Source organism: Hyperoodon ampullatus (genome assembly GCF_949752795.1).
Source record: "Hyperoodon ampullatus genome assembly, chromosome: 18".
Lineage (NCBI taxonomy): Eukaryota > Metazoa > Chordata > Mammalia > Artiodactyla > Ziphiidae > Hyperoodon > Hyperoodon ampullatus.
The window spans coordinates 12,644,121-12,657,792 of NC_136931.1; the positions used below are offsets into that span (position 1 = coordinate 12,644,121).

The following is a 13,672-nucleotide window of genomic DNA, read 5'->3' on the forward strand; positions in this document are numbered from 1 at the left end:
GGCAAATAAGCATGTTTTACTGTCTAATTGAGATCTTTAAAATTGGGGACCATATGGTTATTGTTTTTCTTTTAGAAGTACTAAGTTTATTCTGCAGTTCATCATTCTCAAGGCACTTTCTTCTTCATAACTATTGTACTTCAGCATGCATCATAACATATGCATATTTATGATCAACTTTCAGTTTCTCAAAAATAGTCATTTAAATTTAATGCATTAACTTTACATAATTCACAGTTTTTACTACTGTACTAAAAACAGTGGGGGGGGGTTATGTAGTAAGAGTTTTCTCAGTGAAGGAAGCAGTGTATTAATTTATGTTCTAGCACAAACTCCTTAATCTAAACTGTTTCCCTGTCTTGCAGCTGTGCCATTGGAACATATTCTTCCAAACACTTAAACTTCAAATCTCATCTGTTGACATGTGATCCTACTTTTATTATACAGATCAGTGTCAGTTAATGTTTGTCAGCAAAAAACTGATAAAAAAGAATCTTTATAACACCCTCGTGATTAAATCACATATACTAAAATAATTTTCATATTAGCAGTAATCTGTTGTTTTTCAAATTGCATTGAAGAAGCACTTTGCTAACTTTGTTAATAGCTTCTCTATCATAAGCCACATCCTGAATACTTTAAGCCATGGTGTCATTGGAAAGTTGTACTTGAACTACCTTCTTTGTCAAGATTTCCAAGCAGACACCTTTGATATAGTCCTGGGAATGGTATATGTTTTTCTTAGTTAGCAACCAAAAGTACTCCATTCTCAGAAGACCACAATGCTAACTTAGGGAATTTTGTATCTGTTTTTATTGACTTTTTAGTTCAGTACTCTTTCTTTCAAATAATTCTTTTGATTTTGAACTTATTTCTTCATGTTTTATATGTAAATGCTGCAGAAGTTTTGATGGATTTGTTGCTTTATTAGCCAAAACATCCCTGCAAAGAACTCACTGTGCTTTTAGCGCTGCGTGATCAAAACCCAAGCCCAGTGTATGAGGGCTCGTAGAGTAAAAGCGGTTTGACCTTGGTTGTCCTTCATTTCTTCGGAGTCACTTCCATTATCATCATGTGTTTTACTACTACTGCTGCATTCAGGAAACGTGGGTTTTTTTGCAGAAGCATACAGTGTGGGTTGTTTTGCCATCAGTAAATGAGGATTAAAAATTAATACCGAATTTACTTTCTTAATTTAGTTATTAAACTATAAATTTTAAAAGTCACACTTGGTCAAAAATTTAAATGATTGTAAAAATTTATAAAAAGAAATGCTTACATTTTGTCACATTTTTGGGTTTTAATTGATAAAATAACCCTAAACTTTCATACACACTGTAATGTGGTCTTACTGCACAAGACTAATATCACATGTGACCAGCTTGCAAGTTTGACAGAACCTGAATTGGGCTATGTTCTGTTTAATGCAGTGAGTCCATCATTCATGTCTTGAATATTGTGACATTGTCAAATTGCTAAGCAAGTTTCTAAATACTTACTCAAAATTTTTGTACCTATCTTGTCTTAGACCAATAACAGGTAGTTTCTCAGGCCACAGTTTTGGTAGCTCTATATACAGTTCTACACAAATCGTTCCCTAGTTATTCTAAAATGTTCTTTTTAAAAAAAATAAATTTATTTATTTTTATTTTTATTTTATTTTTATTTTTGGGTCTTTGTTGGCTGTGCGTGGGCTTTCTCTGGTTGTGGTGAGTGGGGACTACTGTTCGTTGAGGTGCATGGGCTTCTCATTGCAGTGGCTTCTCCTGTTGCAGAGCACGGGCTCTAGGTGTGCAAGCCTCAGCAGTTGTGGCACGCAGGCTCAGCAGTTGTGGCACGTGAACTCTAGAGCACAGGCTCAGGAGTTGTGATGCATGGGCTTAGTTGCTCTGTGACATGTGGGATCTTCCCAGACCAGCACTCGAACCCATGTCCACTGCATTGGCAGGCAGATTCTTAACCACTGTGCCACCAGGGAAGCCCCAAAATGTTCTTAATAGCTATATTTCTTGTCCAGTCCAACTTCCAATCCAAGATTACACTCCGTGTTTAGTCTTTTATTTATTTATTTATTATTTTAATAAATTTATTTATTTTATTTTATTTATTTTTGGCTGCGTTGGGTCTTCGTTGCTGCGCCCGGGCTTTCCTTAGTTGTAGCAAGCAGGGGCTACTCTTCGTTGTGGTGCACAGGCTTCTCATTGCAGTGGCTTCTCTTGTTTCAGAGCATGGGCTCTAGATGCGTGGGTTTCACTAGTTGTGGCTCGACAGCTCTATAGAGCACAGGTTCAGTAGTTATGGCACACGGGCTTAGTTGCTCCGTGGCATGTGGGATCTTCCCAAACCAGGGATCAAACCCGTGTCCCCTGCATTGGCAGGCAGATTCTTAACTACTGCGCCACAAGGGAAGTCCCTGCATTTAGTCTTTTTTTTTTTTTTTTTAATGGCCTTTATTATGTTGAGGTAGGTTCCCTCTGTGCCCACTTTCTGGAGAGTTTTTATCATAAATGGGTGTTGAATTTTGTCAAAAGCTTTTTCTGCATCTATTGAGATGACCATATGGTTTTTATTCATCAATTTGATAATATGGTATATCACATTGTGATTTGCGTATATTGAAGAATCCTTGCATCCCTGGGATAAATCCCACTTGGTCATGATGTATGATCCTTTTAATGTGTTGTTGGATTCTGTTTCCTAGTATTTTGTTGAGGATTTTTGCATCTATATTCATCAGTGATATTGCTCTGTAATTTTCTGTTTTTGTAGTATCTTTGTCTGGTTTTTGTATCAGGGTGATTGTGGCCTCATAGAATGAGTTTGGGAGTGTTCCTTCCTCTGGAGTTTTTTGGAAGAGTTTGAGAAGGATGGGCGTTAACTCTTTAACTCTTAAACTCTAAGAATTTACCTGTGAAGCCATCTGGTCCTGGACTTTTGTTTGTTGGAAGATTTTTCATCACAGTTTCAATTTCATGGCTTGTGATTGGTCTGTTCATGTTTTCTATTTCTTCCTGGTTCAATCTTGGAAGGTTATACCTTTCTAAGAATTTGTCCATTTCTTCCAGTTGTCCATTTTAGTGGCATAGAGTTGCTTGTATTAGTCTCTTAGGATGCTTTGTATTTCTGGGGTGTCTGTTGTAACTTCTCCTTTTTCATTTCTAATTTTATTGATTTGTGTCCTCTCCCTCTTGATGAGTCTGGCTAAGGAGTTTATCAATTTTGTTTATCTTCTCAAAGAACCAGCTTTTACTTTTGTTGATCTTTGCTATTGTTTCCTTTGTTTCTATTTCATTTATTTCTGCTCTGATCTTTATGATTTCTTTCCTTCTGCTAACTTTGGGTTTTGTTTGTTCTTCTTTCTCTAGTTCCTTTAAGTCTAAGGTTAGATTGTTTATTTGAGATTTTTCTTATTTCTTGAGGTAGGCTTGTATAGCTATAAACTTCCCTCTTAGAACTGCTTATGCTGTATCCCATAGGGTTTGGATCATTGTGTTTTCATTGTCATTTGTCTCTATGTATTTTTTGATTTCCTCTTTGATTTCTTCAGTGATCTCTTGGTTATTATTTAGTAACGTATTGTTTAGCCTCTATGTGTTTGTGTTTTTTACGTTTTTTTCCCTGTAATTGATTTCTAATCTCATAGCGTTGTGGTCAGAAGAGATGCTTGATATGATTTCAGTTTTCTTAAATTTACTGTTGCTTGATTTGTGACCCAAGATATGATCTATCCTGGAGAATGTTCTGTACGCACTTGAGAAGAAAGTGTAATCTGCTGTTTTTGGATGGAATGTCCTATAAATATCAATTAAATCTATCTGGTCTATTGTGTCATTTAAAGCTTTTGTTTCCTTATTTATTTTCATTTTGGATGATCTGTCCATTGGTGTAAATGAGGTGTTAAAGTCCTCCACTATTATTGTGTTACTGTCGATTTCCTCTTTTATAGCTGTTAGCAGTTGCCTTATGTATTGAGGTGCTCCTATGTTGGGTGCATATATATTTATAATTGTTATATCTTCTTCTTGGATTGATCCCTTGATCATTATGTAGTGTCCTTCCTTGTGTCTTGTAACATTCTTTATTTTAAACTCTATTTTATCTGATATGAGTATTGCTACTCCAGCTTTCTTTTGATTTCCGTTTGCTTTGAATATCTTTTCCATCTTGTCACTTTCAGTCTGTATGTGTCCCTAGGTCTGAAGTGGGTCTCTTGTAGACAGCATATAGATGGGTCTTGTTTTTGTATCCATTCAGCAAGCCTGTGTCTTTTGGTTGGAGCATTTAATCCATTCACGTTGAAGGTAATTATCTATATGTATGTCCCTATGACCATTTTCTAAATTGTTTTGGGTTTGTTTTTGTAGGTCCTTTTCTTCTCTTGTGTTTCCCACTTAGAGAAGTTCCTTTAGCATTTGTTGTAGAGCTGGTTTGGTGGTGCTGAATTCTCTTAGCTTTTGCTTGTCTCTAAAGCTTTTGATTTCTCCATTGAATCTGAATGAGATCCTTGCTGGGTAGAGTAATCTTAGTTGTAGTTTCTTCCCTTTCATCACTTTAAGTATATCATGCCAGTCCCTTCTGGCTTGTAGAGTTTCTGCTGAGAAATCAGCTGTTAACCTTATGGGAGTTCCCTTGTATGTTATTTGTCATTTTTCCCTTGCTGCTTTCAATAATTTTTCTTTGTCTTTAATTTTTGCCAATTTGATTACTATGTGTCTCGACGTTTTTCTCCTTGGATTTATCCTGTATGGGACTCGATGCCCTTCTTGGACTTGGGTGGCTATTTCCTTTCCCATGTTAGGGAAGTTTTTGACTATAATCTCTTCAGATATTTTCTCGGGTCCTTTCTCTCTCTCTTCTCCTTCTGGGACCCCTATAATGCAAATGTTGTTGCGTTTAATGTTGTCCCAGAGGTCTCTTAGGCTGTCATTTCTTTTTATTCTTTTTTCTTTATTCTGTTCTGCAGCAGTGAATTCCACCATTCTGTCTTCCAGGTCATTTATCTGTTCTTCTGCCTCAGTTCTTCTGCTATTGATTCCTTCTAGTGTAGTTTTCATTTCAGTTATTGTATTGTTCATCTCTGTTTGTTCTTTAATTCCTCTAGTTCTTTGTTAAACATTTCTTGCATCTTCTCGATCTTTGCCTCCATTCTTTTTCCGAGGTCCTCGATCATCTTCACTATCATTATTCTGAATTCTTTTTCTGGAAGGTTGCCTATCTCCACTTCATTTAGTTGTTTTTCTGGGGTTTTATCTTGTTCCTTTATCTGGTACATAGCCCTCTGCCTTTTCATCTTGTCTGTCTTTCTGTGAATGTGGTTTTTGTTCCACAGGCTGCAGGATTGTAGTTCTTCTTGCTTCTGCTGTCTGCCCTCTCTCTGGTGGATGAGGCTATCTAAGAGGCTTGTGTAAGTGTCCTGATGGGAGGGACTGGTGGTGGGTAGAGCTGACTCTGCATTTAGTCATTTAGTCTTAAGAGCCCCTCTGTGTTGTAGAGTGTCTCTCAGTTTGGGTTGTTGCATTGTTTCCTCATGGTTAACTTCATATTAATCACTTTAGACAAAAATACTACATTGATGATGTTTTGTCCTCCTCAGTACATCACATCATTAACACTGATTATTGGTGGCAATAAGTTAGACTACTTAGGCAATATGTGTCAGAATTCTCCATTGCAAAGACATCCTTTTCCCATATAATCATTTTAGGGATCCATTAAATAAATCTTTTTTTTCTTTTTTTTTTTTTTTGCGGTACGCAGGCCTCTCACTCTTGTGGCCTCTCCCATTGTGGAGCACAGGCGCCGGACACGCAGGCTCAGCGGCCATGGCTCACGGGCCCAGCCGCTCCGCAGCATGTGGGATCTTCCCAGACCGGGGCACGAACCCGTGTCCCCTGCATCGGCAGGCGGACTCTCAACCACTGCGCCACCAGGGAAGCCCCATTAAATAAATCTTGATGATGTGAATTAAGAATGTATTTTGCTGGGCTTCCCTGGTGGTGCAGTGGTTAAGAATCCGCCTGCCGATGCAGGGGACACGGGTTTGAGCCCCGGTCCGGGAAGATCCCACATGCTGCGGAGCATCTAAGCCCGTGCGCCACAACTACTGAGCCTGAGGTCTACAGCCTTCAAGCCACAGCTACTGAAGCCCACGTGCCTAGAGCCCATGCTCTGCAACAAGAGAAGCCACCGCAATGAGAAGCCTGCGCACAGCAACGAAGACCCAACGCGGCCATAAATAGATAGATTAATTAATTAATTAATTTTTATAAATAAAAGGGAAATCTCTTAAAAAAAAAGAATGTATTTTGTTGCCAGAAATCATACTGGGAACTATTGAGCTATCCAACAGAGATTAGTAGAACACTGATAGTGAACCGAAGTCCTACAAAAGTAATACAGAAAGTGTTTAATATACCGTTGGGAATATAGGTTTTAAAATTTTGGAAATTTTTCTTGGCTCGCATTATTTCCCATGTGTCATATAGGATATCTAAGAAAGATTTATTATAACTTTACCATTGACTTTACATAGAGAGTAATAAGAAAAGCTGGTGAATAACTGTTGTTATGGTAAATTATTAAATTTCCTGATCAAATTAAATTTTGTGGATTTATTAATATTTATAAATATAGTTGACTGACACAAATTTTCTATTTTTAAAATTTTCTCTTTCATTTTTTTTTTTAAAGCAAATGGATGATTTTAAATACTGGATGAGTATTCAGAGAACCTGCTGTTTCTATCATTTGTCAGAAGAGGGCAGCACCATGTCTATCAAAAAAAAAGCAGTATGAATAAAGAAACACTTTTTTCCCATAAATATACACACTCATGCACATATATTTTATACTCAAAAGTAATATATGCTTATTACTTTAAACACATACGTGCAGAGATATATAACGTGAGAAGTGAAAGTTCTGTGTAACGCCTTCCTCCTAAAAAAACCAAAAATTCGGGCCTCCCTGGTGGCGCAGTGGTTGAGAGTCCGCCTGCCAATGCAGGGGATACGGGTTCGTGCCCCGGTCTGGGAGGATCCCATATGCCGCGGAGCGGCTGGGCCCGTGAGCCATGGCCGCTGAGCCTGCGCGTCCGGAGCCTGTGCTCCGCAACGGGAGAGGCCACAGCAGTGAGAGGCCCGCGTACCACAAAAAAAAAAAAAAAAAAAAAACCAAAAATTCTGTTAATAATTGTCATGTTGGCAGGATTTTTTTAAGAACTTCAATTATTTATACTTAAATTTAGGTATTATAAGGAACCCTCATGTAGGAACTTGGAGGGCCTGAATTTTGACAACCAGATGCAAAGCTGGTAAATGGATTTGAGCATATCTTTTAATCTCTTGATGTCATTATTCTGCTTTTCCTTTTTGTCTTTGTATCAAGTTAAGAAATGTGAGAAAGAGCTACTGATGACTAGGAGGAATTTGTAAGTATAAGCATAAGGTAGTGTTAGCACAAAGTTAGTCTTTTGGGTTTTTTCTAATTATGTTTTAATTGTTAAATTTAGGATTTTTACCTTTTTGTTTCGGTTTTCTCCCACTTGAAAAATGTGTAGCTTATTAACCTTGGTGAATGAGGAAATACAGTATTTTTTATCCTTCCCTATCATGTAACCAGCTGAGCCAGTTAGCTCAGAATTTCCTAAATGATTCACCTTTTGGAAGAGGCCAGTCATGGAAAGTTTCTGCCTGAATAAAGACTTTTCAGGAAGTTCTGATTAAGTGAAAATGAAGTTAAGATGGAATTCCTTCTGCTAGCACTTGAATTAACTGTTGCTAATGATGGGCCTTTTCCTGTCAGGGTTCCCTCTTGTACATTAGGAGTGGTCTATAATTTAACTGTTCTCCTACTTGAAGATATTTTGATAGCGAATCCCACCCCACCCCCTCCATCTGCATCTAGGTCAACGCCTGACTTGCAGGATCTTAGTTGCCTGAACAGGGATTGAACCCACTCCCCGGCAGTGAAAGCACCGAGTCCTAACCACTGGACTGCCAGGGAATTCCTGCGAATCTGTTCTTATTGCTTGTTAAAAGTGGAGTTCTTCTAGGCGTATTTTCAATATACAGTAATCTGCTTATTTTTACTTTGTGTCATTTATCAAAGTCCCTGAGAGAAATATTCCAGTTTAAAGAACTTGTTTCCTAGTGAATATGAATAAGACTTTTTAAAATTTATTTATTTATTTATTTATTTTATTTTTGGCTGCATTGGGTCTTCGTTGCTGCGCGTGGGCTTCCTCTGGTCACAGTGAGCAGGGGCTACGCTTCGTTGTGGCGCGCAGGCTTCTCACTGCGATGGCTTCTCTTGTTGTGGAACACGGGCTCTAGGGGCGCGGGCTTCAGTAGTTGGGGCTCGTGGGCTCTAGAGCGCAGGCTCAGTAGTTGTGGCGCTTGGGCTTAGTTGCTCCGCGGCATGTGGGATCTTCCTGGACCAGGGCTTGAACCCATGTCCCCTGCATTGGCAGGAGGATTCTTAACCACTGCGCCACCAGGGAAGTCCATGAATAAGACTTTGACAGTAAGAAATTAATAGAGATATTCCCACAACTTATACTTTTTTCCATGCTTCCTTTATGCTGCTTACTATATATCATGTTTTGTTATAATTTGTTTTCATGGTTGGCTGTCCTGATGGACTGTGAGCCAGTCAGGGCAGAGACCATGTCATATCTTTTTTTTTTTTTTTTTTTTTTGCGGTACGCGGGCCTCTCACTGTTGTGGCCTCTCCCGTTGCGGAGCACAGGCTCCGGATGCGCAGGCTCAGAGGCCATGGCTCACGGGCCCAGCCACTCCGCGGCATATGGGATCCTCCCAGACCAGGGCACAAACCCGTATCCCCTGCATCGGCAGGCGGACTCTCAACCACTGTGCCACCAGGGAGGCCCCATGTCATATCTTTTTATATGTCTCATGTTCAACACAGTGCCTGCATCTAGGTCGCTTTTCAGAAAATGTCCACTGAATTGTCTTAGGTTGCTGGTAGAAAAGTTTTGTTAGTACTGTGGTAAAGCAAGTAAACAAAACATACTTTGCATAAAGTCTTCTTTTACTTTCCCTATGATTTGGGCTACTTGATCTTTATCTTCTCTCATCACCAGCATTCTAAAGTTTCATAATGATGTGCCTTTTTGTAGATCTTTTTAAATTGCTGGGTCATGGGAGTTCCCTGGTGGCCTAGTGGTTAGGATTCAGCACTGTCACTGCTGTGGCCTGCATTCGATCCCTGGTTGGGGAACTGAGATCCTGCAAGCCGTGTGGTATGGCCAAAATATTTTTACAAATAAATAAATAAAATAAATTGCTGGGTCACGTATCCTGTGGAACAGTCATTTTGTGGAAACTTCTAGGAAATTTTTCTTTTTGTTCATAACTTCCCATATTTTCTTATTCTGAAATTCCTATTAGTTAAATTGATGTAATAGTAAGGCTCTGCTAGGCTATGCTGGGGTAACAAATAAACCCAGAAAGTCTGTAGCATAACACATATTTATTTCTTACTGGTACACAGTCCAACACAGGTTGGGTAGCCCTACATCTTACAGCTCAGCCGTCTGAAACACGTAGGAAACACATAGCCTTTGAGGTTGCTGTGGCAAAGGAAGAGTGAATAGATACATCTTCATTTAATTTGTCTGTTTTGAGAATGAGACTTTAGCCCTGCCATCTGAGTCTGGAACTTATGTGATTTTCATTTCTCCGACGAGTAATGTGTTCTGGGTTGGCTAGGGGTCAGTAGCCTGTGGTATAAGGTAGAGAAGGGGATCTGGGACCTAGACGCTCCTGATACAAACTTTCAACTAGTTTTAGCCCCACTCCTCTCCCCGACCTTCAAAGTTTCCTGGTATCTCAATTTACTGAGCCTTTCTAGGATACTGCTTGCTTGTTGGCCATTTCACATGGCTACCAGCTTGAGAGATGAGAGCAAACAAAGACCTAAGTCAACTTTTACTTGTGTGTTTGCTTTCTACCTTCAAAAAGTTTGATTGACATCTCTCTCCTATTATACCTGTCCTTATCCTTGTGTAGTTCCGCCTTTGTAAGTTTGTTTACCACTGTTTGGCAGGGTTTTGGTAGGGAGTAGAGTTCAAACCACCATTTCCAAGTGGAAGTTTCCACTTGTTCTTCATAAGCCATCTCAGGTCTGCCCCAGATTCTACCCAGGGCAAGGAGATGTAAAGCAACTTTCTAGGCCAGTACTCTGGGACTCTGCATTAAGCCTCAGGTTTGGATGTAGATTTATTTTGGTCGTCTCTATAGCAGTGTAAGGAATCACCCCAAAATTTAGCAGCTTAAGACAGTTGTTTTATTGTAATTTCTCGTAGTTCTGGATGGCTGGACTCAGATAGATGGATCTTGTGCAGAGCCTCTCACGCAGTTGTAGTTAGTGGCTGGGTCTGGGGCCATCTTGAAAGTTTATTTACTCCCATGTCTGGTGCCTGGGCCAGGAAGAAACACCTGAGGTCTGGAACGGGCTCCTTAGGTATCTCTCTCTCAGTGGTATTCCCATGTGTTCTCTCCGGCATGGCGGCTTCGGGGCAGCCAGACTTCTTGTGTGGTAACTTGGGGTTTCAGAGGTACATTCTTGAGAGAGAGCCACCTGGAAGCTCTATCACCTTTTCTCAGTGAGCCTTATAAGTCATGTAGTGCCCCTTCCACTGAATCTTGTGAGTCGAGGCAGCCACAAAGGCCCACCCAGTTTCAAGGGGGGTGACATGTACTCTCCTTTTCATTGGGGTAGTGTCAGGTTCTGGAAGTGCATGGAGGTTGGGAAATTTGTGGCAACCATCTTTTGGAAATAGAATTTACTGAAGGGCTCTCTCTAGCATTGCTACTTAATCTCTAGATGAGAAAAAGTAACTTAACCCCTTAGATATCAGTGTTCTGACTCATGAAATGTAAATGTATTAGCGGCTGCTACAGAAATGCTACAGACCATCCCAAAACACAGTGGTGTACACCAATAAGAATTTATTTGTTGAACATGTGTTTCTGGATATCTGGGGTTCAGCTAATCTAGGCTGGTCTCCAAGCTGTTTGTTGGGTTCAGATCTGCAGCATGTGTCTTTCAGCCATCTTAGACCAGCAGCTCCCTGAGGCATACTGTTCTTGTGGCTAAAGAGAGGAACTCAAGGGGCAAGTGAAACAGCACAAATACATTTAAAGCTTCTTCTCCTGTCAAATCAGCTAACATCTCATTGACTGTTGAAGCAAGTCATGTATCCAAGCTCAGCATCAGTAGGGTAGGGGAGTATCTTCTTGGTCCACAGGGAAGGTGTGAATATTTGCTGAATGGTGGTCTAATCTATCATATAAATTCTTCCTCTTGTTTTTGATTCTTGACTTAGTGCTGAGAGGTTTACTTAGGAGAATAGAGGGACACACAAATTAAGCCCAATACAGAGTAGGACCAGATTTGGGGGGACCTTGATTTGGGGGGTTCAGCAGTTTGTATTTGATCCTCTGAGTAATAGTGAGCCATCATAAGAACTTGAGTAAGGGAGTAACAGAGTGTTCGTTTGTTTGTTTGAAGTCATCCTTCAAGATTAAGGTAGTCTTTGCCAGTGAAGATTCTTAATGTAAAACTCTCAACCTCTTATTTTGTGCCACTTGTGTGGGTGACACAGTACTGAGTGCAGGAGTGAGATGATTCTTAAAGAGAAAATTTGGTTCTGGTCCTAAGAAGCCTAGAAGGAAGAAGAGAAAAGATAGAGACTTCTATTCCTGCAAATCTGGAATTTATAGGATTCGTCTGTCATTATGCTGAATGACCTGTTTGAACACTCATGATGACACAGTGACCATAATCTTGGACCCTCCGACAGACAGATTGGCATTTAAACAAAATTCCTCAAATGTTTTTATTGACTTGGCAAACCCAGGCCGGCATTAGGCATTTCCCTTCTTTATCTGAAATTTCAGGCACCATTAATACTTTTATTTGATCCTTTAGGACTCTGTTTGTTTGTTTGTTTTGGAGAATTACGTTTTATTTGACGGACTTGATGAGGACTTAAGCCTGGAAGACAGCCTCTCAGATGGCTCTGAGGGACTGCTCTGCAGAGGTCAGGGAGGAGCCAGGATATATAGCAGTTTTTGCAAACCAGGTAGTAGGAACATCAAAAGATTATTGTTAATTAAAGAAAAACAGGGACTTCCTGGTGAGGACTCCGTTTTATTGAGGGCATTTTTTCCAGATTTGAGACTGGACGGGATTCTCAATCATGTCGCTTTCTTCCACTCTTAAATCACTGCCTATTTGGCTGGTTTTAAGGAATTTTGTTTCATCTTTGGGTTGTTAGGTATAGAACAGGAGCCTTCTTTAGTATTCCCAATTGTTTATACTGTTGCTTTTCTCCTTGAAATAATGCCAGTGTTTTTCTCCCAAATACTCCATCTCCGCATTCCAACTTTTACTTAAGTGTGAGCGCTAATCTGCGTGTGAGGTGCAGTGGAAGAGCGCTTTTCAGCCTTCATATCGGTGACCCACATGGACTGTGATTCAGTGGTGACTGTCATGCTGACAGAAGTAATGGAGGGGATTTGAGAGACATCAGACTTACATATGCTGTTGTTTCACTTGTTAAATTAATAAGGGGAAAATGTCTTTATCTAGAACTGTTACAATACATTTTAATCATAAAGCTCAGCAGCCAGAATTTACAGAAAGCCCAGTGGGTTTTTCCTTGTTGTTATTTATGCCCTTTTCTTAGATTTTGTTTCTTTCTTTTTATTCTTCTTGTAAACTTGGTGTCTCCTTCCTTGGTACAGGGTGACTAAGGAAGTGGATGCTACATCTAAAGAAGCCAAATCCTTCTTCAAGCAAAATGAGAAAGAAAAACCCCAGGCTGATGTCCCTTCACCTCTGCCGTCACTTCCTGCCGGGTCAGGGTGAGTAGTCTAGTCTCAGGTCCAGGTGTACCTGGCACGTTGGAGACGCTGTTTTCAGTACAAGGACACCCTTTACCTGTAGCTCTCGTGACTCCTTTCCTGAGAGAAGGAATTCTGCTGCTGTTGTGCCTTTGCTGAAATATTTGCCAAAACGGGGGAGGCAGAGGAAAATTAGCCATAGGCTTCTTGTTTGATTCTGAAAAAAGTCCTGATATACAGTGTTGGCCACAGAGCTGAACACATAGTAGACTTTACATTTAAAAAATAATTTTTTTAAAAAGCATGACATTTATTTATTTGTTTATTTATTTATTTTTGGTTGCGTTGGGTCTTTGTTGCTGCGCACAGGCTTTCTCTAGTTGCGGTGAGCGGGGGCTACTCTTCGTTGCGGTGCTCGGGGCTTCTCATTGCCGTGGCTTCTCTTCTGGCGGAGCATGGGCTCTAGGCACCCGGGCTTCAGTAGTTGTGGCACACGGGCTCTGTAGTTGTGGCTCGCTGGCTCTAGAGCGCAGGCTCAGTAGTTGTGGCACATGGGCTTAGTTGCTCTGCAGCATGTGGGATCCTCTCAGACCAGGGCTTGAACCTGTGTCCCCTACATTGGCAGGCAGATTCTTAACCACTGTGCCACCAGGGAAGTCCCTAAAAAATAATTTTTGAATGAAAATATCAGCAGATCATCAGAACTTGTAATAAAGATTTGGGTTGAGTACTTGCTTCCACCCCCGAAGACCTCATAGGAACAGAAAAAGGTCAAAGCTGACTTACAAATAATTTTGTTA

General features: G+C 40.2%; 1 protein-coding gene across 1 annotated transcript in view; it reads left to right on the top strand.

Moving 5' to 3' along the window:
• Positions 1–13,672, top strand: part of CFDP1 (craniofacial development protein 1) — a 133,294-nt gene that overhangs the window by 15,538 nt on the left and 104,084 nt on the right. The window contains exon 5 of the mRNA XM_079723787.1: positions 12,774–12,893. Coding sequence (XP_079579913.1) covers positions 12,774–12,893 — 120 coding nt within the window. The remainder of the gene's footprint in view (positions 1–12,773; positions 12,894–13,672) is intronic.